The following is a 23,421-nucleotide window of genomic DNA, read 5'->3' as shown; positions in this document are numbered from 1 at the left end:
TTTGTCCTTTTCCTCCGGATCCAGGTTTTTCCCTAACCGGAGTACTTTGGTGGAGTCGACGTCGCACACTGGTATTTCTTCGACGTCCTCCATTGGTTCCACGATTCTCTCGGACCCTACACGAGGGTCCAACTCGTCCTCTTCAGCCATCTCTGGTTCAGCGGACTCCCGGACCATGAGTACGGGCAGGTGGGTCGCGACATTATAACATTGCCTTGCTTCCCCCTGATTTCCCCTCACAGTCCCGACTCCGGCCTCCTGGGTAGGGAACTTTAGGCACAGATGTCGGATTGAAGTGACTGCGCCAAAGTCTACTAGGGTCGGTCGGCCAAGGATCGCGTTGTAGGCTGTCGGACAGTCCACCACCACGAAGGTGCAGTATTTAAACGTGCTCTGGGGAGTGTCCGGGCACAGGGTAACCGGGAGTCTCACTTTTCCCATTGGGATAAGTGTCGTCCCGTTAAACCCTATGAGCTGGGATCCGCTAGGCGAGAGGTCACGATCTGTCAAGCCTATCGCGGTGAAGGCTTCTTTGAAGAGCAGGTTCACGGAACTTCCATTGTCAATTAAGACTCTGGCCACCACTTTGTTCGCGATGGGGGTCTCTATGACCAGTGGATCGTGATGGGGAAAACGCACCGTCTTGGCGTCTTCTTCCGTGAACGTGATGGGTTGGTCCATCAGCCGAGGCCTTTGAGCTGGGAGTTGAGTAACTTCCCATATCTCATTGTGTTTTGCGGCCTCGGCGTATCGCTTTTGCTCCTTGCGAGTATTCCCTCCGATATGGGGACCTCCGGAGATCATGGCTACCCGTCCATTAGGCCGGGGCGGCAGTCCGGGGGTATGCTGGGCGTCACCTGCGGGAGCAGCTGGAGCCAATACTCCTGCTGTACCCCCTGGCGTTCCCGGAGGCATACCCCCAGCCACCTGACCCGGATTAAGGTGGGGCAACCTATTCTTGATCCACTCATAGAAGTGGCCCAATCGGATTAGATTTTCAATCTCGTCCTTGAGATTCTTACATTCATTTGTGCTATGACCAATGTCATTGTGGTACTCGCATCTTTTGCTCGGATCTCTCCGGGAGCTGTCTTTGTACAACGGCTGCGGTCTCCGGTAGTGTGTATTTTGCCTAGTGGCGAAGTACACACGTTCCTGGGAGTCCAATAGCTCCGTGTATTGAGTATACTGGGGGGTGTACCCCTTTTTCTGGCGCTTCTCTCCCGTCCGGGGGTTGCCTTTGGAGGACCTTTTACTCCTTGATCCCTGGGAAGGGCCTGATAAGCTAGCAGCCGGGCAGCATGTGAAGGAGCTTGCCCATTTACTCCGGACGGGTTGCCAAAATGAGAGGATGCGGGTGCCAAAGCTTGGCCTTGGCTATACCCGGGGGTAGCAGAGAATTGTATGCCACTTGCTTGCAGGGTCGCAGTCGGGCGATGCAGGGGCGATACTCCGGGCATAAACCCTGCTATTCCGGTAGGGTAGTAGCCCCCATAAGCCACGATTTGGGCTTCTTCGAGGTTGATATATTTTTGGACTCTCTTCTGGAAGTCCTGGAGGCTAGCAGCCCCCTCTTGCTGCAACTCATTCCAGAAGGGAGTTCCAGTACGGATTCCTGCTTGGAGAAGTGCAAGCTGTTGTCCGTCATCAACCTTCTTGGTTTTCGAGGCTTCCTCTCGGAACCTCTTGATGTAATTTTTCAAGGTCTCGGTGGGCAGTTGCTTGATATTAGTCAAGGCACTGACCTCCAGGTTGACCTTTCTTGCGGCGACAAACTGTCTCCGGAAGTTGGTCTGTAGCTTGTTCCAACAGCCCACAGATCCTGGTTCCAGTTTTTGAACCATTCCTCCGCGGACCCACTTAAAGTGAGTGGGAAGCACAGACACTTGGCGTCATTGCTGACCCTCAAGACCGTCATGACACGGTTGAACCGTGACAGGTGGTCGCTGGGATCGGAGTTCCCGGTATATGCCACCATTTCGGGCATCTTGAAGTTTTTAGGGAGCTCCGCCTCCAGGATGTGCTTGGCACATGGCTCTCGATCCTCGCTGTCCGAGTCGGAGTTGTCTCCCTTCTGTCTCTGGGAGACTCGGGCAATGTCTTTTCGGAGTATGGCAAGTTCCGCCATAATTCCCTCATTCAACGTACCCGAGGAAACCACGGGTCCGTATCTTTTTTGGTCAAGGTGATCCCGAAGGTCACCTTGGTTCCCATTGATTTGATTTCTCAGATCAACGGGAGGACATCTCAGTCCTCTTCTCCCTCTACCCCGGGGTTCCTGGTGTACAGAAACGCTTTTCCGTTCCCCTCGATCCTGAGGGCCAAGACTCCCTTTTCGGGGCTTGCCCCTCTGCGGACCTTTCCTATTAGGGAAATCTGAGCGGACCTTTCGCGGATCCTGCACCTTTTTCTTTCGCCCAGGGGTAGAAGTAGGGTTTTTTGTTTGATTCCCCTCAGCAGGATATCTTATAGGGCTAGGCTCCCTAGATTTCTGCTGCTGGGAATTAGGCGAAGATGTCGCTGGCTCCTTGTCGAGTCCAGCGGTCATTGCCTTGGGGTGCACGTGAATGCCAGCTGCTTCCATGGCTTTTTGCATGGCCAGCATCACTTCTTGCATTTTCTGGTTTTGCGCTTTCTGAGCTTCGATCTCGGCTTCGTGATCGATAGCTTTTTGTCTAAGAAGCACCAGTTCTGAGTAACTACCTTCGTCATAGGCGTACTCATCGAGGTTTCCCTCGTAGTCGTCGTCGGGGACTATTTCTTCTTCCTCGGACTCCGCTGCTGCTCTTGAGGCTACATCTTCCTCGTTTGGGTCTTGAGCGTCTTCCAGAGGGCGAGGCTGACGAGTATTTCTTCTTGTCTCCACCATTTTTGTGAAGTCAAATGCTTGTTTTGTAGCAGCTTTCTTCAGCTCTCAATGAAAGCACCAAAATGTTGACCGAGATTTTCGGCAACTAATAAAATATGATTATACTATTGAGCTGTAAGAAAGTGAGAGAAGGATTTTTACGTGGTTGGGGCGTTAATGAGCCTTAGTCCACGAGTCTTTGTTATTAATGGATGTATTTAATACAGATTCTACACTTGAGAGAATGTCACCCTTATAAATACAGAGAATGTTCTTGGTGAGTATTTACTCTTCTTGCTCATATGCAACCCAAGATTCTCCATCCCATTTAATGAGCTTTGAGGGGGTATTTATAGTGTTTTGGTGGGGTAATCCCTAGAATTGTTCTTACAAGTATCTCTGTAAGTATCCATAAAGTTGGGTATTCCCAATGAATATACCATGGGTAATGCATGGTCAGATCCCTAGGTGCTGTAGGGTTTTTATGAAGAATGTCCTTTTTGCCTGGTGATTGATGTGACTCTTCGCAGTGTAGCCGTCGCTAGACTTAAATGATCATTACTGTGGCGCTGCTGGTTGGAGGTTGTGCCGTCAGACTTTATTGCGTGATGCAGTCCCAACACGCTTCCTCCCATGCAGCATTAAATGCGACTTGATTGCTCAGGAGAAGCCTGACACCTCACGGAGAGGCTTTATGCTATGCGAGCGTCCGGGAGCACCTTGCACTCCGGGTGCCTCCTCCGGGACCTATGCCCAGGGTGTTTCCTTGTGGCATACAAAGACTTAGCAAATATTCATAAGTTATCTGATCCACGTGTCCCTGTTCGGTTGGTCCACGTATATTGGGTGAAATCAGGGGCAACAATTTGTATAATATAAACATAATTTCTTTTTTTTTTCCTCAAAAAAAAAAAAAACAATTTCTTTTAAGTTTTTTTTTTTTTTTTTTTTTAAAGTTAGTTCTATGGTGTAGTAGGTAATTTTATTCTCTTGATTACTATATTATTATTAAACAAATAAGGATTCGTTTACAATAATAGAGTAAATAGGTGGAGGAATAATCTCCAACCAAGAACAAGTCTCATCTACCCCTAATGCAAATTTTGCAAGTCCATGTGCAGCTGAGTTAGCAACACGATTGACATGAGAAACCTTTACATTTGGGAAAAAAGATAAAAGACTAAGAACATCAATAATTAAATCTGAAAACTCAGAATTTGAATTGAAGGGAGCTGTCAAAGCATTGACAACCATAAGTGCATCCATCTCAATGTGATCAATAGGTAAGTGATGTTGAAGAGCCCAATTGAGACCATAGAAAAGTGCTTTGGCTTCCATCTCATGTGATTTAAGGTTGCCGAGTATAGGCATGGAGAGGGCAGCTTTAACATGGCCATTCACATCTCGAAGTATTGCACCTATACCTGTTGTGTAAGTAGAAACATCAACAGCCGCATCTGTGTTGAGCTTGAAGGCACCTGCTGCTGGTGGACGCCAAATAACTGGAGCAGATGGCCGACGAGGGGACTGGTTTGAGTGTGCAGATGGTGCTGGTGCAGTGACTGGCATGGCAGGAGTTGATCGCTGTTGGGCTGCTCTAAAGTTTTGGAGAAAGACCGAGGCAAAGGCAGCAAGATTTTGAGCACGTCTTGCTGTTTTCCCATGGATTACATTGTTTCTTTCAGTCCAAATGGCCCACATTGTACATAAGAGTTGTTCCATTTCAGTTTCGTTGTAGATGGAGGAAAGGTGTGTCACATAATCACCATTTTTCATAGAGGCAGCAACTGTCCAATTAAAACTTAAACCCAAAGATCGCCAAACAGCCTTGGCATACTTACAGCTGAATAGAGCATGTCCCGTTGACTCCCATGCTTGTTGACAAATGGAGCAAGTGGAATCTGTGATGATCTTCCTTCGAACAAGTGAAGTGGCAACAGGTAAAGCATCATGTATGGCGCGCCAAGCAAAGATCTTCACTTTTTGAGGGACTTGGAGAGACCAAAATAGTTTCCACCAAGCCACAGCTGAAGTAGAAGTGGAACTAAGATCTTCTTCTTCCAAGGAAGTTGCTAGGTGATAAGCACTTTGAACCGTAAAGTTCCCTGAAGAATGAGGGTGCCATATCAATTTATCTCTAGAAGGAAAATAACTTAGTGGAAGAGTGAGAATCTTATCAACATCAATAGGGCTAAAGTATTGCTGCAGCAAGGTAACATTCCATTGTCTATCATCAGTGATAAGGTTAGCCACAACACCATTGGAAGGACCCGAGTATGTCAAAGGTAGAAAGGATGTATGCCCAGGAATCCACGGGTCAAAACCACTTCGAATCAGTCTTCCCTCACCAATTTTCCATCGTAAGCCTTTTATCAACAACTCACGTCCCCAACGAATTCCTTGCCATGTTAAGGAAGGGGAGTGGCCCATACTTGCATCCAAGAAAGAGTTGTTAGGAAAATACTTGCTCTTGAGAAGTGTCGCAAGGAGAGAGGTTGGATTTTCAACTAGCCGCCAAGCTTGTTTGGCTAGAAGAGCTTGATTAAATTGGATGAAAGAGCGAAACCCCATTCCACCTTCTCCTTTTTTTTTACAACGCAAATTCCAAGAACGCCAGTGAATCTTAGAACCATTTTCATTCATGCCCCACCAGAAGTTTGACATCATACTCTCAAGTTGGTTGCAAAAGTATACTGGCAAGCGGAAACAACTCATAGCATAGGTTGGGATCGATTGGACTACCGCTTTAAGGAGGACTTCCCGACCCCCTGCTGAGAAGAGTTTTTCATTCCAAGATTGCATGAGTTTCCAAATCCTCTCCTTAATGTTACTAAAAAGCTCCTTCTTATCCCTGCCTGAATAAGATGGTAGGCCTAGGTATCGTTCATGGCACTCACTAATTGGCATGGAAAGGTGCCGATGAAAGAACACTTGGGCAGCCAAGGTGGTATTTGGGGAGAAGGACATCACATATTTGTCTCGATTTATTAATTGGCCTGACGCTCGATGATAGATATCCAAAACCCTTTTGATGGATAGACAGGAGCTCTCATCAGCTTGACAAAAAAAGAGACTATCATCAGCGAAGAGTAAGTGGGAGATCATGGGAGCCTGCCTAGTGAGTTTAAAACCATGCAAGTTCCCCAAATCCTGCTCACGTTGCAGCAATCTTGACAAGCCTTCAGCACATATCAAGAAAAGATAGGGGGATAAAGGACAACCTTGTCGCAACCCTCTTGTTGGAGTCAAAGAGCCCTTAACTTCACCATTAACAAGGAAAGAGAATCAATTGGTAGTGAGGCAACTCATTATAAGCGAGACCCAACCATCAGCAAATCCCATTTTCTTCATTCCTTCTTCAACGAATTTCCATTCGACCCTATCAAAAGCTTTACTCATGTCAAGCTTGAGAGAAGCGATGCCATGTTTACCAGCAGTCTTGTTTTTAATTGCGTGTACCAGTTCAAAAGCCACCAGAATGTTGTCAGTTATCAATCGATTAGCCAAGAATGCACTCTGAGTTTCGGAAATAACCAAAGGAAGGACTTCTTTGAACCGGGCTACAATCATTTTGGTTACAAGCTTGGAGATGACGTTGCAAAGACTAATAGGCCGAAAATCCTTCATATGATGAGGCTTTTTAATCTTTGGGATGAGTGTGATTAAGGTGTGATTGAGGCTAGAAGGGTCAGCCCCATTGTTGAGTATGTCAAGTACGACATTTGATACAAGATTACCAACAATTGACCAATGTTGTTGATAAAACATGGCAGACATTCCGTCAATTCCTGGGCTTTTGTCCAAACTCATTGTCTTTAGGGCACTATCAACTTCAGCTGGTGTGAATGGAGCAAGGAGAGTATCATTGTGAGCAGTAGTTATCAAGTGGGAATACAATCAAGTGTATGAGTAAGAGCACACTCATCAAGGTTACCAACTGTGAAAAGATCAGCATAAAAATCTTGAACAACAGCTGATATATCATTAATAGATGAAGCCTTGCCACCCGAATTGTTGTAGAGAAACTTGATGTGGTTATTGTTCCATCGGGCACTAGCTTTTGTATGAAAATACTTGGTATTTTTATCTCCACAAGCAAGCCAATCAACTCGAGATCGCTGCTGCCAATACACTTCTTCTTGTTCCAATAACTCATCAAGGATTAATTCCGCTTGTTTTAGATCATCAAAGTGGCTGCTGCTATGACAGGAAGAATTATTGAGCTGCTCGACTTGTTTTTGACACTTTTTAATGTTTTTCTTCATCTTCCCATATTTGCGATCATGCCAAAGTTGAAGTTGTGCAGCACATGTGTTAATATTAGAAACAACAGCAGCAATAGGGTCGGTGGAATCATTGTGCAACCAATTTTCAGCAATAATGTCTTTGCTGTCAGAATTGGACAGCCATATCTTCTCAAAGCGAGACCGATTTTTCCTTCGTTTAGTGGTGGGTTGTGTAGCAATCAGGTTGATGGTGGCACTAATGGCACGATGGTCCGACTGAAAATAGTCTAGATGATGTACTTGAGGGCTCTCGAAGAAGGATTCCCAATGATTGTTGATGAAGACCCAATCAATTCGCTCTTTGATAGTATTTCTAGCAGCTCTATTTTTAGCCCAAGTAAACGGGTCACCTTCAATTTGAGTTTCATGAAGACATCCTTTGTCAATGGCTTTTCGGAAAGCATCCATTTGGGATTCACAACGAAGAGCTCCACCCGATTTATTACTATTTGAGAGAATTTCATTAAAATCGCCAAGAACTAACCAAGGAAGATGAGGAGCAACATCTGCAAGTCTTTCCAAGAGAGTCCAAGATGCTTGTCTATTATTGACTTCGGGTGCACCGTAAAAGCATGTTAAGTGAACCGTGGGGCTGTTTTCTATCATCATGTAACAGTCAAAAAAAGTGGGACCCATATTGAGCAAAGTGATCTCCACTTCATCCTTCCAAAGTAACAAAAGTCCACCACTAAGGCCAGAGCGAGGAGATTCTAATCCATTTGGGAAGTGTAGAGATTGTCGCACACGAGAAACAGAGTTATCAGGCAGTTTTGTTTCCATAAGAAACAAAAGATGGGGAGATTGCTGTTGAACTAGCAATCGCAAATGTCTGAACGCACTCGGGTTCCCCAAACCCCGTGCATTCCAACTAATTATTTTCATGATGATGAGCGGGGTTGCCATGCAACCTCCGCAATTGAGTCCAAGGAGAAATTAGAATCCTCTGGGTCAGAAACTAGAATCTCATGATCATCAGCTCGAGACAAGGGAGAAGATGATGTTCCTTGAGTGTTACGGCATCGTTTCAAGAACTTTTTCATAGAAAGAGAATCATTTTGTCTTTTAAAGTTGCTAGCAGGTGGTGAGTTTTCTTTTCCAATGGACACAATGGCTGTTGGAACTGAAGGTTGATGCTTGAGGGGGACATTTAAGGTGGAGGAAGATGTATTTGAGTGAAGATGAGTTGGTTGGAGTGGTGGTGGATATGTGGCAAAAGTCTGGTTTTGAATTTCAGGCATGTAAATATGTGAGAGGTCAGCAATAGACTCACTAGGAGTGGTTCGGCCAGGGTGAATTGTAACTGATGTTTGGTGAGAGTGGGTGCTGGAAGAGGTAATTGGTTGCTGGTGTACACTGTTGCAGGGAGAAAAAAGATGTTGGGAGTGACTCGGGTTGCTGGTGCAAATGTCTGCGAGGTTGGTGTTGGTGTCATAAGTACTGGGGTTCTGCTTATGAGATAAGTTGGCTGAAAAATCCATTGGTTGTTTATTTTTGGGGTTGCTGTGACTCAGTACAGGGCTAGGAATGGAGGTAGGTTTCTGGTTTGCTGGTGAGTTGGGCGGCTGTGGAGATGCAGCAGAATATGGGAAGGAGGCAGGGGCATTAGTGTTGTGGGAGATGAGAGAGTGTATGATGTTGGAGTGAGTTGTAGGGATGAGAGGCGTATGCGACATTGGAGAGGTGGCTGGTGTGAAGGCGGTTTGTGGTTGTTGATAAGGTGTGAAGTTGGGAGAGATGTGAGAGTGAGAATGTTGCTGATGCAAAGGTAAGGGACTATTAGAGGTTTCACCTTCAAATAGTGTAGAAGGAGAAGCTTGAAATCAGTTTTTCAGAGATGGCAAAGTGGAAGTAAGTGTAGTTCGGGCCAAGCGGGTAATTAGCGGCCAAGGATTGCCTTTAGCAAAATCAGTCCGATATCGGTCATAGTTATGGGTAGGGAGTTTAGCACCTTTCATCCATGGTCCATACTGAAAATCGTCATCATTGCCGCTGTCCATACGCTCCATAAAAGCAACACATCGCTCGAAAGGATGTCCCAAGCGGCCACATTCAAAATAGAATTCCGGAAGCCTTTCATAGCGGAAGTCAACCCAGAACTCATCTTTAATCCTTGGCAGCCGAATCATTTGGCCTCTTAACAACGGTTTGTTTGTGCAAAGTTTAACACGAACTCGTAAGAAGGGACCCCACCCTTCATTGGTTGAATCATCATAAACTTCAAGAAACTCACCAATGATATTACCAAGTGCTTCAGCAAGCAATTTGGACTTACTTAAGAAGGGCAGCCGATAGATTTGAACCCAGAAGGGTGTAAAAACTAAATCATCCTTTGAGACATTTTGCAGAGCATCTGGCGTGCGCAGAACAATGAGATGATTCTGAAAGTGCCAAGGCTCTTTGGTGAGAACCCGTCTTTTGTCGCCTTCACAGCCAAACTTAATATGAAATAGGCCATCTCCTTCTTGATATTCAGTGATTATAACACGGTATCGGCCTTGCCAATAGCCTGACATTTGGTCAGTAAAGGCTTGTTTGTACACATTCTGGTGGGTGAGAACTTTGGCTAAGAGAATGGGCTGGGGAGAAGGATCGGGTAGGGGAGGATTATATTCAGGTATACGAAAAATCTTTCCTCATCAGTGACAGAAAGAGAAGAATGTATATCATTTGAAAGTGAGTCCATGGAATTGAGAAGGAATCGAGGAGGGTAAGGGCAGGAACGCCGGCTATGGCGGAGGAGGTTTGAAGGGGGGAACGGTTAATACAGAGGAAATTTGAAAATGATGAAAAGAGATTGATGATAAAGGTAGTTAAAAGGAAAAATAACTAAAAACTGACACAGACCCAAGAAGGGCACATTCAACCCCACATTAATTTAATTATAACACTCCGGCAAAAAAATTATCTTTATGATTTTTATAGTCAGAGTAAATAAAATGAGATCAAATAATAATGTGTAGTTAATATATTTTTATTATTCCTTTTCAAATAATAAACTGTAATTATTATATTTTTCAAATAGAATTATTTAGAAATGTAATTTATAAAAATAGAATATAATATTGGGAGTGGTCATTCAAACTTGAATAATTCTAGATTACAAATAATAATGTGTAGTTAATTTAGATAGAGTACATCACTTTGTTTTTTTACAGGTATATTTAAAGAATTTAAAAAAATGTGTATCTCATATTATATAAGTAAGCACATTTTATGTGAACGTTTGCTGGCAATGAAAGAGAAATGGAAAAAAGAGACTGAAACTACTTTTTGCTCAAAAATTAAGAAGTATACAAACACAAAATATCCTCCAGTAGCTAAAATGTAAAATTATATCCCAAAATTGCAAAAGCTTACACCAATAACTAGAACTTAATTTCATTTCCCTTTGCCTTTAAATGAAGAGGCCTTACTTGATGATGGTTTCTTCTGAATATCTTTCTTTGGTTTCAAGTTGCTTGAGCTTCGTGAAGACTTGTCTTGTTTACCTTTCCATTTCTTCTCTTTCTTGACATTGTACATGGTGATTGCCTGTTCAAATCACAACCGAGATTAAATCTATTTTCATTAGGGAAGAAAAGAGTTAGATGAGACACTATAGAAAGAAAATCAAACCTTGTTCACGTTGAGTATTTCATGGGAATTCTTGGAAATTAACTTGTTCATAACTTTTTCTGTTTGCTCTTTCTCTAATGAGTTCCCTTTGCCTCCGACAACGGGTAAGAACTAAAACAAATAATAGAAAAATAATTTTTTTTTTTGAAAAAGGATAATAGAAAAATAAATTCAGTAAACTAAGGTCACCACAACAATTAAAGGAAAATCAGAGTATCCAAAGAGTAGTATGCAATGTTGTTAAAAAAAGGAGTAGTATGCAATGTTGTTAAAAAAAGGAGTAGTATGCAATGTTGTTAAAAAAAGGAGTAGTAATGTTGTTAAAAAAAGTAGTATGCAATGAGTATACAAACCTTGCGATGTTTTCCCTTATGTTTAAGGGGCTTTTCACCTGCCAATTTCTTGTCAAATTTTCCCCCACTTGCTGTTGAGGTTGCGGCCATTCCCGCCACACTTCCCAGCTCCTCTTTAGTAGCCCTCTTGGGCATAGACTGGCTACCTGTTATCGGCAAAGAAGTCGCAGAAAGTTGTATATGGCTGCACATAATTTTTCTTGTTATCTACTTTTCTTCTTTTGATGTAAATGACAACAATGTTGAATCTCAATTCTCAAATAATATATCAATTAAAAATCTGAGATTTTATTCTATAGATGCAAACTGCAAGAATTGTCATTTCAAGATTGAAAAAGAGAAGGATATAAAGATATAAGAGAAAACCAATCATATTCTCTCTGCCAAGATGAAGTGTGAAATAAATATACGAGAGGAAATCATAACAGGAACCAAATTTAAGATGGATCATGGAAAAGTAAAAAAGCTTATAAGACAAACTCTTCAATAAGTAACCATTACACATACACCAAGCCAAGAAGCAAAAGAAGAACCAAACCTTGGTAAGTCACCAACTTTGGCTGCTTGTTTTAGATTTTGCATTCTATTTTTCTCTTGCTTTCCAACGCGGTTCTTTTTATCAGCACGTTTTTTGGCAAATGGATCCAGCCCAGGCTCTGCAAAAGGTAGAAGCACAGCTCAAATATTTCTCTGATGGTACTAATGTATCAACAAATTGTAGTATTCTTGATACAGATTCTGGACAAGAATTGGAAAATTGCTCTCGACAATCTATGAATTTTTCTAGACCAGTATTTTAATTTTTAAAAGCAAGACAAGTGTAAGCCAGAAGAATTAAATTTACCATCAGTCATCTTTGCATCAAGGATTGGTATATTATTTTCATCATTTGCACGATCATATCCGAAACGACGTTTCCAAGTACCAGTCTGCTCATCATATTGAACCTTATCTTTCTTCCTGTTCTTAATGCCTGCAAACAAACTCTGAGTTAAAATAGATAAAATAGTTTGGGATGTAACATCAAACACAATCCAGACTTAATTGTGGTTCAAATTTAACTTGAGCTTGAAGTTTATATAGAGGAAAGGAGAAATTACTTCATCAAATTACACACAGACAGTAAATAAAAGTAAACATCACCAACCTCTGGCTTTCGCAAATTCTTCCCATTTCGTTGGAGGTCTAGGCTTTGGCATCTGGAAAAAGAAAAAAAAATGGAAGAAGCAGTTCAGTGCTAAGAAAAGGAATCACATAGAAGTTATCACACCTCATTGCATGTACTAAACAATATTTAGCAGATAGTCTATAGGTGTTATGCAGTAGAAAAAAAAAATCTTACATGCTTCTCTCTGGGCAATCTAGTCACAGGGGGTGGCAATCTGACAAGAGGGCCATCTATATCTTCAGTAGAAGGTAAGTTGAAAAGAGTATCTGCAATAGCTTGTACTAACTCAGTTCCTCTCTTTAGACTTTCCTCCACCAACTCCGCCCTATAGAAATAGGAATTTCATTATAAATAAGAAAGATACAAAGTATAAACTGAAATCCCCTCTCCAAAATATGACAGGTACCGGGATCACAAGTACAATTTTAGCAACCGGAAATTGCTTGTGAAGAAAATTACAAACTTTGGTTATAAAAGAGATGCCAATAGTGAATTTTACTAGAACTCGTGTGATCATTATAGCACAAGAGAGCAATGTATATGTTCGAACTAACCAATAGACTTTCAAAATTCAAAGTACATGAAGAACAATAACCATTTGCATTTCAAAATCTAAAACACTTAGCATATATAATGATGTTCAACAGTATCCCATTCTCACATTACGCAGCTTGTGAAAAGAAACTTCTTTGTATTTATATGGTGAAATATACAGGTAAATGAAATCAGAGATTATCACATTCCATAGCTTAGCATTGTATAAAACCCAAATCAAGAAAGAAACAAAAAATTAAAAAACACAAACCAATACCGCTTTCACTTTCACTTCCACTTCCATCTTGCAAAAAGCATACATCTATTTAACTGGGAACCTTGGTGAAATGTGAATATGTAAACATGTTTGTTCAGTTTCAAACTATACTAACATACACTTGAACTTCAAAATCAACAGTACCATTTAACCATAATATTCAATTTAACCATAACCTCATACCAACCTCAAATCCACAATATATATATATATTCACACATACATAGATGAACCCATTGAGCTGATCAACGGAAACATTAAAGAACATAAAAAAATTATATTTTTACAAAAAGCATGAAGAATCACCGAAAAACAACGAACCTAGATGAGGGGACGGAATGAAATTGGTGATGAGGGTCGAAGGCCATAAGGTTACCAAGGTCAACCTGAAAAGCTTCATGAGTGTCCATCTCTACCGGCTGCTCTTCTTCCTTCCTGAGCTTAAAGGCGCTGCTAAGTGTTTGCAGGGTTTTACGTATGGAATGAAAGAAGGAAAGACATAAAAGACGATGTCGTTTTCTTCTTTTATTTTGCCCTAATTTCTGTCACTCACCCTAAATATCTACCCAACTTCTTAGATATAATTGGGCCTCAACGGGCTCCCGTTTTTTATTAGCTGTGGACCTATGACAAAAGCCCATATATACTTCATTTTCTCAAAATAGGGGTAAGTTGAAAAATACCCCTTTTATTAATCAATTAATCAAATTTACCTCTAATTTTATATTTATTTGAAACATACCTCTTTTTATATGTATTGTACCCAAAATACCCTAACATAAGAGAGTCACATGGAGAGTATCTTGAAATGACAGGTGCAAAATTGGTACAATATTTAAAAAAAGAGGTAAAAATGATAGATTTTTAAAAAGAGGGTAAAAATAAAAGAGGACAATATAAAAAGGGTATAGAGTGTAATTTCCTCCTCAAAATAAAGGGTGAAAGCCCAGATTAACTCATATGAGTCATATCAAATAATCAAGGGAAAATTACATGAAATATGAGATTTCATAATAAAGTTAGAAAAATATGGCATTTTTAAGTTTACCACTCTTCTATGACATTTTTTTTACATTTAAGATTTTTTATGGTATTTGATATGCCATATTTTTATAAACTTATTATCCAATCCCATATTTTATGTTTTTGTTTTTAGCTTAATTAGTTTTATTTATTTTTTAATTTATTTTACACTTACATTTTAGGGTTTCTTTTTATTTGAAAAATTTACACCAAATATTACATTTTTTTTCAAACATTACATTTTTAATTTGACAAGAACATTTTATTTTTATACTTTTATTAATTTTTTTTTTCTTTTTTACTTATTGAAACTTCAAAAAGTTTTTTTTTTGTCTTTTTTATATATTTTTTAGTCAATTTTGGCTCTCTTTTTTCTTTTCAACTTTTAAGTCAGTTGCTACTTTTTTTTTCTTTCTTTCGCTTATCTCTCTCTATTATTTTTTTTAATTTCTTTTTGTGTGTCTCTTTTTTTTTTTTTAATTTTTTTTCTCAACCTAATTTTTTTCTCTTAATATATATAATAAGTGTACATTTTTTTTTACAAAAATTAAACTTGTTTTTTATTTAAACTACTATTTGTTTTTTTTTTTTGTTAAAAACTAATTATTCCATTAAAAACAGCAGAAAAAAAAAATCAGTTTCATCAACATCATCCTGAAAAAAAAAAATAATATAAAAAATCATAATCTAAAAAAAATCCAAACTTTAAAAACTAGTTTCATCAACATTGAAAGAAACCAATAATTTCATTTAAAGAATACAAAAAATAGTTTCATCAACAAGATAATGAAAAAAATTACAATCTAAAGACGATACTAACTTTAAAAACCAGTTTCATCAATATTAAAAGAAACGAATTATTTCATTAAAAGAGGCAAAAAAAAAATAGTTTCATCAATAACATAATAAAAAATACACAATGCCTAATAACTAAACTTTTACAAATTAACGATACTAAATTTAAAAACCAGTTTCGAACATATAAATTTTATATCAATACCTAATAATCAAACTTCTAACTTCATTCTTTATTTTGGCATTTAATTTTTTATTTGCTTGCTCAAAAATTAGAGTTAATTTAAACATACAATATGCAGCAAATATAACAAAGAGAATCATAAATTAAAATGAAAGAGAAAAAAAAAGAAACAAAGAAAATTAAAGAGACAAAAGTGCAATAAAAACCATAAAAGAATAACAAAAAAAAACAAAGAATGTGAGAAACCAGTTAGTAAAACAACCAAAATAAAAACAAACAAATAAAAACCAGTTTCTTGAAATAAATTAATAAAAAATTGAATAAAATTCAATTATGAACAAAAATAAAAAAAAATAGTTATAAAAACTAGTTACTTAAAAAAACCAGTTATGAAAGTAATAAAATAATATGTGTGTCAGAAACTGATTAATTAAAATAAAATAAAAATTGTTGTTCAAATATCATACAATAAGAAAACTGGTTTTATACAAACTAAAAAATAAATAATAATATCATAAAAATTGAGCAACCCTATTAAAGAACAGTTAAAATCTGTGAAACCAATTTCGACATGTGAAACCAGTTTTGACGTTATAAAAAATCATAACAAAATACAAATGTTAATAATAAAGTTAATTGAAACCAGTTTCATCAGACAATCAAATAAAACCATACACACACAAATATACAAAAAAAAAAAAAAATACTAATTACAAATATAATCAAAACAACACATAATGCCTACTAATAATTTAATAACAAAATATAAATGTAAGTTTCCAACCTAGAAAAAAAATAATAAAAAAGTAACTTGAAAAAAATTCTAATAACATAATGAAACTATTTTTTTTATTCTTTTAATGAAATTAATAGTTTCTTTCAATGTTGATGAAACTGATTTTTAAAGTTTATATTATCTTTAGATTATAATTTTTTATATTGTTTTTTCTTCAGGATGATGTTGATGAAACTGGTTTTTTTTTTCTGCTTTTAATGAAATAATTAGTTTTTAACAAAAAATAAAAAATAAAAAAAAGAACAAACATAAGTTTAAATAAAAAAAAAAACAAGTTTAATTTCTGTAAAAAAAAAAATAATATCTATAGTTGAGATCATTTTTTATTTATTTTAGTATTTTATTTTTTTAAAAAAGAAATAATAAATAAAAAGAAACACAAATTTAAAGTTTTTTATGGCATTCCTCAAGACTTTTTCCCATATTTGCAAGTTTTTTAAAAAAATGCCATATTTAGTGTAATTAAGTTTTTATGCCATATATATCAAAACTTATCTTTATTTTCCCATATTTTTGTAAATAGCCCAATAATCAATCAAGTAAAAAAGAAGCTCTGGAATACTCTCCTAGGGTTTTTCCCTTTTCTTCTGGATTTTTCCAGCCTTTCTTCCTTGTGATGATGTGTAGCCGTCGTTTTGGTTCCCTCTCTAATTTTGTTTCTTTATCATCATTTCTAATTAGGTTTAGGCATTTAATGCATCTCAGTGAATCTCCAAAGATCTATTCTATTTAATACTTTTGCAGACCCTATTTAAATCTCTTTTGTTTTTCTTCTTTCTCTCTGCTCAGCGCACCGTCAGTAGAAGAACTCAGGGGATTTTGGTGATTATTACTTCTTCTATCGAGGGATCATGCCAGTTTCTCATTAATCTGGAGATGGATTTGGCATCTTCCCTTCCTCCTCAGATGTTTTCTGTTATCAGGTATCTTCCTTTTCTATATATATCCTTTTATGTTTTATTCAGTTTGCTAAGTGTCTCTTTGGCTATTTCTCTATCTGTCTATCCTTGTTCCTCTGTCTGCACAATCTTTTCTTTCTGTGTCATGGCGAGTTCTAGCAGAAGTTTGCCTAGTCATCTTGCTTTGAATGAAGAGGAAGCTCTTATTCATAACTTTGATGGTGTTTCTCTAGGTAATGGTCCTTCCTCTGAGTCGTACTGTTTAGTTGTTAAGATCATTTCTATGAAAAATATCAAACCTGATTGGCTTGACAAAGCTATGAGGGAAGCTTGGACTTTAAGATACCCTATCAGCTTTACTGAATATCACTCTGGTCTTTTTCTTGCTCATTTTGGGTGTGATGGAGACAGACGCAGGGTTATTGAGAACCAGCCATGGCATTTTGACCATTGCCTGATGGTTTTTGCTAACCCTGAAGGTCTTGATCTTCTTCAACCTGAACAACTTAGGTTTGTTCCTTTCTGGATGCAAATCCACTATATACCTTTTGGATTTAGGTCTCCTAGCCTTGCTAAAATGGTTGCTGATGATATTGGAGATCTCATAGAAATCCATAAAAATACTCTGCTGGAAATTTCTAGTCCTTTCCTACGCATTCGGGTTCTCTTAGATATCTCTAAGCCTATTCGAAGGGGGATGCAGGTGTTCTTTCGAAGCCTTGGTAGGACCAAATGGCTTATGTTCAAATATGAGGGCCTTCAGAATTATTGCTATTTTTGTGGAAAAACTGATCATATCTTTTCTAAGTGTGGCTCTTTTCTGCAAAGTTGTGATGATGGATGTTACCCTCCTGTTCTGCCTTTTAAGGAAAATATTAGAGCTCCTCTTAAATCTCAGTTCAAGCGTGACCCTTTTGATTTGGCTAACTCTATTCCATTTTGAGGAGATGAATCTTCGATCCTTGGTCCAAAATCATGATCTTCAAGATTCTGTTAATCAGTTTCTTCCTCAAGCGAGCTTACCTTGTTCTCAGGTTTCTCCTACTACTTTGGTTCCTACTGATCACCAGGTTCATTCCTCGTCTCCTATGTCCTCTCAAGATGTTGTGACTTCTGATTCCCAGTTCAGTGGGCTTCAGAGTCTTCTCTGTGCTGTTTCTCAGGCTTTTTTGAATGAGCCATCCACTATTGTTCATACTGACAAAGGAAAAGGGATTCAAGCTTCTGACTCCTTTGTTCCTCCTTTTCCTCCTCGAGCTTTATCTATTGGTGGTGGTTCGGGTACCAAGAGATCTTTTGTTAAGAGGTGGCTGTTGGTTCTTCTGTTTGTGGTATGTTGAAGAGGGCCATGGCCAATGGTGCTGATGTTATGGTTCTTTCTGATGATTCTGATCATGTTGTACCGGCGGGTGTTGCTGAGCAACCCCGCCTGAAAAAATGAGTCTTATTTGTTGGAATGCTCGGGGTTTGGGGAGCCCCCGAGCATTCTGAAACCTTTCCCTTTTAGTGAAGCAGCATAAACCCTGTTTGCTTTTTATTATTGAAACTAAGTTAGGGGGTGGGTCTAGTTCTAGGTTATCTTTTGATCATGTTTTGGAAATTCATAGAAGGGGTTTAGGGGGAGGTTTGCTTCTTTTTTGGACTGCTGCTGTTGATGTATATATAAATAATTACTCCTCTAATCATGTTAATTGTTTTGTATCTATGAATGATAATATTAATACTAAATGGCATCTATCTTGTTTTTATGGCTCTCCTTATGTTTCAAATAAAATGGATACTTGGACTCTTTTACATCGGTTGTATGATATTGCTCTTAGTATGCCTTGGTTTATATTTGGTGATTTTAATGATTACCTCACTTTAAATGATAGATCTAATGTTTCTAATCCTCCTGTGTATGCTATGACTAATTTTCAACATTTTCTTAATAAATATAGTCTGCTTCCTTTGCCGTGTATAGGGAACAAGTTTACTTAGAAACATGGTAATTCTTTTGAAAAGGCTTGATTAGTGTATTGTTAATAACTCTTGGTTAAATCTGTTTCGTAAGGTCTCTCTCTATCACTTAGGTTTTTTTGGTTCTGATCATAGGGCTTTAAAAGTTATCCTTGAGGATAATCTTAGTAACGCGTCTGGGAGAAAGAGGTTTATGTGTGAGAATTTCTGGTTTTCTGAACCTGATTTTCTCACTGTTGTTAAGGAAGGCTGGGAGAACAATTCTTCTAATCTTCCCTATGCTGATCCTCTTTCCACCTTCCTGCTCAAGCAGGACTCCTGTATTAAGACTGTTCAGTCTTGGAGCTATACTAGACAAAACTTTAGCCGTCGAATTAAGTCTTTACAGGATCGTCTTGAAACTTTGCACTCTTGTCAATCCCCTTCTGATTTTAATAGTAATCAGGCTAAAGAGCTTCAATCTCAACTTGACTCTCTTCTTTTTAAAGAAGAGGTTTTCTAGAAGCAGCGTTCTAGAATAAATTGGCTTAAGGCTGGTGATAAAAATATAAAATATTTTCATTCTAAAGCCAATTCTAGACGTAGGAATAATTTTATTCGTGAGATTGTCCTTGATTCTGGGGAGCGTATTGATTCTCACCAAGATATTAGTCAACATTTTCTTAAATTTTATAGTACTTTATTTACCTCGCAATGTTCGGATGCTAGGGTTGTGGATCATCTTTTGCAGTTTATCCCTAACCGTCTCTGTGATTCTTCTATACAACAACTTGATGAATCTTTTCATAGTGATGAGGTTAAGGATGCTCTTTTCCAAATGGCTGGGGATAAAGCCCCGGGTTTGGATGGAGTTAATGCCAAGTTTTACCAAAAAAATTGGTCTACATTTGGCCCTGACTTATGTAGTGCTGTTCTTTCTATTCTTAATAATCAAGCTGATATTTCTTCCATTAATGAAACTGTTATTGTTGTTATCCCTAAGAAGAAGAATGCTTCTCAAATTCGAGATTATCGGCCAATAAGTTTGTGTTCTACTATTTATAAAATTGTTTCCAAAGTTTTAGCTAATAGACTTAAGAATGTACTTAATGATATCATTTCTCCAAATCAAAGTGCTTTTATTAAAAATAGGGTCATTTTTGATAATGTCTTCATTGCTAATGAGATGGTCAATGCTATTACTCATAGAAAGTTAGGTAAAGTTGAATGGGTAGCTCTTAAGCTAGATATGGAAAAAGCGTTTGATCATGTTGAGGGGGGTTTTGTTAAGGCTATTATGCAGCACCTTTGTTTTCCTGTTAGGTTTGTTAATCTCATTCTTAGTTGCCTTTCTTCTGTTTCTTTCCGTCTCCTTATTAATGGCACCCTCACTAAGAAATTCTCTTCCTCTAGGGGCATTAGGCAGGGAGACCCCCTGTCCCCCTACATTTTTCTTCTTGTCTCGGAAGCTTTATCTGCTGCCATTAGATTGCATGAGCATGATAATTCTTCCCAGGGAATTTCTATATGTCGTTCTGCTCCCTCTATATCTCATCTTCTTTTTGCTGATGATAGCCTTCTATTTTCTACTACCACTGCTCGATCTTGTCTTGCCATTAAGGCTGCTCTTGATTTGTACCATCAAGCTACGGGTCAACTTGTTAATTTTACTAAGTCCTCTGTTCTTTTTTCCCCTAATACTAGTGCTTTAGCTGCTGAGTTTTTCCGTCATACTTTAGGTCTTGAAAATAAGCCTTTCATCAGTAAGTACTTAGGCATTCCTCAGTGTTTTGGTAAATCTAAAAATGAACATTTCAATTTCTTTTTGCAAAAAGCCAGTTCTAAATTGAGTAGTTGGACTAATAAGCTGTTTTCAAGAGCTGGTAAGGAGGTTCTTCTTAAAGTTGTTATCCAAGCTATTCCCTCATATGCAATGTCTTGTTTCAGGATCCCTATTTCTGTTTGTAAAAAAATTGAGCGTCTTATGGCCTAATTTTGGTGGGGTTCTTTTGGGAATCAAGGGAAAGTTCATTGGAAGTCTTGGGATAAACTCTGTCAATCCAAATTTTCGGGGGGAATGAGTTTTAGGTCTTTTGTCAGTCATAATCAAGCCTTACTTGCTAAACAAGCTTGGAGGGTTTTCACTATGCCTAATTCGCTTCTAGCTAAGCTCTTAAAGGCTAAATATTTTAGGCATAATTTATTCCTTGAAGCTTCTAAGGGTCATTGTCCTTCCTTTACTTGGCGTAGTTTGCTTTGGGGTAGGGATCTTCTCAAAAGAGGTCTTATTTGGAAGGTTGGGAATGTCAAATCTATCTCTACAATTGACTCTTATTGGATCCCTGGTTAGAGGTTTGTATCTTTCAAAGATGGTATCACCCCTGTAAAGTCTTTTTTTGGCAAGTTAGTTGACAAAATTTTTTTTCTTTTATGGTAAGATTCTTTTGCATTCATAACCGATTTCTTACCTTGTTTATTCGGTTTGTAGTTGCTCTTTTCCTTGTTAGGAAAGTTGCACTTTTCGGCTAAACTTTCCTTTGTTTGGAAACTTCTTAAAAGAGAAGCAATTCTCTTTTGGAAAGTTGTCTTTTTTAGGGAAACTTTGATTATTGCCTTTTCCTCATTGATTTCGATAGTATCTTGATACAATCAGAATATCTAATCTGTTTTTGGCAGGAATCAAGCATTGATAGAGGATCGGACCCGATTATAGCAAGTTTCCCGTTTCTGGTCTGATCTACTGCGTCAACATCCGAATCTGATGCTGTAGATCGTGTTTTCTTAGGAAAGTTTTTGTATAGCTGTAGATTCGATCTTGTGACTGTCTCTAAGGTTTCTATGTTCTATAAATAGAGCCTAGAGAGCAGCCATTCGAATTAGCTCTTCCATTATTCATTTTTTGCACTTATCTTATTTGAGAGAAGAGAGTTTCTTTATTTTGTGAGAGCCTAGTTGTTCATCTAGGTTCTAGTTGTTTATTTCTGTTCTTACTCTGTCCTAGAGGTTGTGAAGAACTACTTGACTGAACAAGAGATTGGTCTTCGGGACAAGACTTGATAAAGCCTTACTTCGGGAGGAAGTAAGCACTTGGTCTTCGGGAGAAGACTTGTTGAAGCCTTACTTCGGGAGGAAGTAAGCACTCACACTTCAAAGAAGAAGGGAGTTCGGGCTTGAAGGTGTTTCAAGAAGTCAGATTCATAAAGTGGATTATAAAGGATTGCGGCAATACTTTAGAGGGAGTCTAAACTTGTTTAAGTCAATTGTCTTTGTAATTTTGATACTTTATTAATTGATTTCATTCTCTGGGCGTGGCCCCGTGGACTAGTAGTGTTCGGGAGAACACTGATACCACGTATAAATCTCTTGTGTCAAGTTATTTATTTTTTTGCAAATATTTTATATTCTGCCTGTTCTGTTTTGTTACTGCAAAACTGGTTTCTGCAATTACAGAATTACATTATGCTTCTGCAGACGCATACAGTTTTATATTTTCGTATATATAATTGACATCTGCAAAAACACGGTTTTTCAACCCCCCCTGAACTTACTGTTTCTTTTTTTCATTAATGCTGATGGGTGTTGGGATAGAAAGAAATTGGCAATGTTTTTTGATGAGGAAGTTCTCCAGGGTATTTTGACTATTCCTCTTGCTGATATTTCTTTAGACGATACTCTTGTTTGGGAGCATCATTCTTCGGGTCTGTTCACTGTGAATTCAGCCTATCATTTAGCCAAATCAATTACTTCTTTACCGTCCTCTTCTAGCAGTAATTCTCTAGTCAAGTGGTGGAAGACCCTTTGGAATTTAAAAATACCTCCCAAAATGAAGCACCTTTTCTGGAGGGCCTTTCACCATAGTCTTCCTACTGCTCTCAATCTTTCCCATAAGAAAATCTTGTCGTCCCCTCTTTGTTCTCTTTGCTCTAAGGGTCCTGAATCTGTTACTCATGCACTAGTAGAGTGTTTCAGAGCTTCAAGAGAGTGGAAAGATTCAAGGTTTAAAGATTTCTAACGAGTTGCTAGGAATTGTGATATTAGAGAGTTTCTGTTAAGAGGTTTCCATGATTTGTCTAAAGCTGATTTGAGAGTTTTCATTGGAATTATTTGGGAAATTTGGAATCGTTGAAATATTACTTTGTTTAACAAAAGAAGGATTTGTTAGAAATATTTTACCAGGATCTAGATTTACTACCATGTATGTTTCATTAACATCCTAATATGAATTCTAAAATAATGAAATAAACACATATAAAGTTTTAGTAAACCTTACATTGGGTGCAGCAGAATATAATGACTCCTTCCGTTCAGATCTCTAGCCCTTGATTCCTTTCTATAGCAGAACATAATCAAGATCTGAACCTGGATCTCTTTCTCTCCTTCCTTTGATGCTGATTCTCCTTCTTGTTGTTTGGAATCTCCTACAGTCTTACACACTATGATTGAGATACCACTTGATGTGTGTGGGCACTACTCTATCACTCAAGGATTTCGAAATTGAAGAAGAAAAAAAGAGAGAAGGTGGCGACTAGAAGATTTTCTTTGAAGGAATGAGATTCATCATCTTTTCCTGAAGCCATCACTACCTATTTATAGGTAACCACCTAGGTTTAAGTTAGAATTATTTGACATTAAAATAATGAAAAAATAAATGATAAAACCCATTAAGTGTGGCCGGCCATGGGCTTTGGATAATGGGCCTCACTTA

At 38.2% G+C, this 23,421-nt stretch overlaps 2 protein-coding genes across 2 annotated transcripts; one reads left to right on the top strand and one right to left on the bottom strand.

The window, feature by feature from the left end:
• Positions 1-10,391: 10,391 nt before the first annotated feature.
• LOC115725582 (ribosome biogenesis regulatory protein homolog) lies at positions 10,392-13,632 on the bottom strand. Its single transcript, XM_030655155.2, has 8 exons — positions 13,403-13,632; positions 12,445-12,595; positions 12,250-12,301; positions 11,947-12,075; positions 11,641-11,758; positions 11,103-11,286; positions 10,750-10,860; positions 10,392-10,665 (listed from the first exon to the last, which is right to left on the bottom strand). Exons 1-8 carry the CDS (start codon positions 13,489-13,491, stop codon positions 10,513-10,515), a joined length of 987 nt encoding a protein of 328 aa, XP_030511015.1. The 5' UTR covers positions 13,492-13,632; the 3' UTR covers positions 10,392-10,512.
• A 4,093-nt stretch (positions 13,633-17,725) lies between these two features.
• LOC133039191 (uncharacterized) lies at positions 17,726-22,728 on the top strand. Its single transcript, XM_061118024.1, has 6 exons — positions 17,726-18,109; positions 18,832-19,230; positions 19,468-20,676; positions 20,930-21,068; positions 22,167-22,209; positions 22,305-22,728. The coding sequence occupies exons 1-6, from the start codon at positions 17,726-17,728 to the stop codon at positions 22,726-22,728; spliced, it is 2,598 nt and encodes an 865-aa protein (XP_060974007.1).
• Positions 22,729-23,421: the final 693 nt, after the last annotated feature.

Source organism: Cannabis sativa, chromosome 6 (assembly GCF_029168945.1).
Source record: "Cannabis sativa cultivar Pink pepper isolate KNU-18-1 chromosome 6, ASM2916894v1, whole genome shotgun sequence".
NCBI lineage: Eukaryota > Viridiplantae > Streptophyta > Magnoliopsida > Rosales > Cannabaceae > Cannabis > Cannabis sativa.
Note: the sequence above shows the minus strand (reverse complement) of the source record. Positions and strands in the feature narration are given on the sequence as shown.

Bases quoted from the DNA above. Each gene is read 5' to 3' on its own strand.
- LOC115725582 (XM_030655155.2), bottom strand. From the start codon at position 13,491: ATGGACACTCATGAAGCTTTTCAGGTTGACCTTGGTAACCTTATGGCC. The intron at 12,596-13,402 runs GTTCGTTGTTTT...CTATTTCTATAG, and splicing joins CATTCCGTCCCCTCATCTAG to GGCGGAGTTGGTGGAGGAAA. The intron at 12,302-12,444 runs GTAAGATTTTTT...TTCTTTTTCCAG, and splicing joins GATTGCCCAGAGAGAAGCAT to ATGCCAAAGCCTAGACCTCC.
- LOC133039191 (XM_061118024.1), top strand. From the start codon at position 17,726: ATGAATCTTCGATCCTTGGTCCAAAATCATGATCTTCAAGATTCTGTT. The intron at 19,231-19,467 runs GTTTTCTAGAAG...CATCTTTTGCAG, and splicing joins CTCTTCTTTTTAAAGAAGAG to TTTATCCCTAACCGTCTCTG. The intron at 21,069-22,166 runs GTTTGTATCTTT...CTGCAATTACAG, and splicing joins TATTGGATCCCTGGTTAGAG to AATTACATTATGCTTCTGCA.